The sequence below is a fragment of the Galeopterus variegatus genome, unplaced genomic scaffold, assembly GCF_000696425.1.
Source record: "Galeopterus variegatus unplaced genomic scaffold, G_variegatus-3.0.2 Scaffold13664, whole genome shotgun sequence".
Classification (NCBI taxonomy): Eukaryota; Metazoa; Chordata; class Mammalia; order Dermoptera; family Cynocephalidae; genus Galeopterus; species Galeopterus variegatus.
In genome coordinates, this window is record NW_007739775.1 from 27202 (window position 1) to 28675 (window position 1474).

The following is a 1474-nucleotide window of genomic DNA, read 5'->3' on the forward strand; positions in this document are numbered from 1 at the left end:
AGAAATTCTATTTCATGCTTTTCAGAATTACTTATAAAGATTCAGTGAGGTACTTCTCATGCCCGACACAGGACAGCAGTTTGAGAACCACTCTTCCACCTGACATCCAGGTGTGGGCCCCACGGTGGGTGCTGTTCTAAGTTTTGGCCGCTCACCAGAGTGCTCCACAGACCAGGTGGACACGATGTGCACTGCTGGCTGGACCTGTACCACAACTGAAATTTGCTGGGAATCTGCAACTTTTTAGCAAATAGGAAATCACTTGGCATTTGTAAGCCCACCATTTCTTCCTCCACTTGTCTGTGACATTATTTGGTAAGAACTGAACCTCAGTCCTTCCCCTAATGCTGCCACCTTCTTCTTTCTCCTAGCAATTTTGGACTCCCCTACACTTCCTTTCTTGTTTCTGGATACTGAATTTAAATTTGGAGTCGCCAGGATTCACTGTGCACTCAGGATACTCCACCACCGCCCCCATGCCCACTGCCTCTCCGTGGTTTCAGAGCAGCCCTCTTTGCAAGTCACCCAGTGCCCTGGCAGGAAAGACTCTGTGTGCAGAGTGCCACGCACAGACCAGCAGAGCGTGGGAGATGGGAGGTAAGCACCGTGTACTCACTGGCTCACTTTATGGTACAGCTTAGCAATGCCCTGGTGGGTCCAATCCTTCCCAAGGGTGGGCAAAATGTGGCCAAGAGTATCAGATCTAAGTAAAGAGAAAAATAAGAAAAATAAAATGAAAAGGTCACGCAAGGAGCAAAAAGCCCTTTCGGATTCATTACACCATTCATGCCTCATCAGAAATGCAAACGAGACCCACTTTCCTTTCTGGGTAGAAAGCCTAAGGCTCAAGTGATCAAACGGGAATGCTTATGGGGGCATACGGTAATCCGCAAAAGGGCACCTTCAGTCTGATCATGTACCCAGGCCCTTGGCTTGCTAAATCAAAGTGAAAAGGCCATTCAGAAAAGGCGCTCTTCAGAAGCACCCAAAGCAACAACGTCAGGGAGATGATACCCCAGACAGAAACGACACCCAAGCCCTAAATGCAGCTACTGAATTCAAGGAACTAAAATACATGAGCAGCTCCAACCACACCAGAAACTGAACTGTACAAGTCTCATGGTGGCACCCAAGGAGGAGAACAAAAGTGCCATCTCCAGGCCCAGAGGTCCCATGCTGGAGTCAAGAAATCTACCATGGTCCCCAAGTCAGCTGGACCTACCTCGTGATTGTCCCATCAATATCAGAAATGATGACCTTATCGTCCCAGTTCCACAAATAGATGGTGCCTTCGCAGCGGCAGGTGCCTTGGTACTGTGTGGTGACGCTGAAAACCACGTCATTTGGGCCATTCTTTAACTTCAAGCTTTTCTGAAAAACATGAACTCTTTGTCCACTGGAGGGGAAGGCACAGATTGAAAATCATTTGGCTTCTGTTCCACAAGAAGCAGGATTAGGCCTTAAAAAACAAATT

At 47.8% G+C, this 1474-nt stretch overlaps 1 protein-coding gene across 1 annotated transcript in view; it reads right to left on the reverse strand.

The window, feature by feature from the left end:
- The window catches only part of LOC103581677 (phosphatidate phosphatase LPIN1), a gene marked incomplete at its 5' end in the record, with an annotated part of 22113 nt that extends 20717 nt beyond the window's left edge, over positions 1-1396 (reverse strand). Inside the window, 2 exons of the mRNA XM_008563453.1 lie at positions 617-703; positions 1223-1396. Coding sequence (XP_008561675.1) covers positions 617-703; positions 1223-1396 — 261 coding nt within the window. The remainder of the gene's footprint in view (positions 1-616; positions 704-1222) is intronic.
- Between the last annotated feature and the right edge of the window lie 78 nt (positions 1397-1474).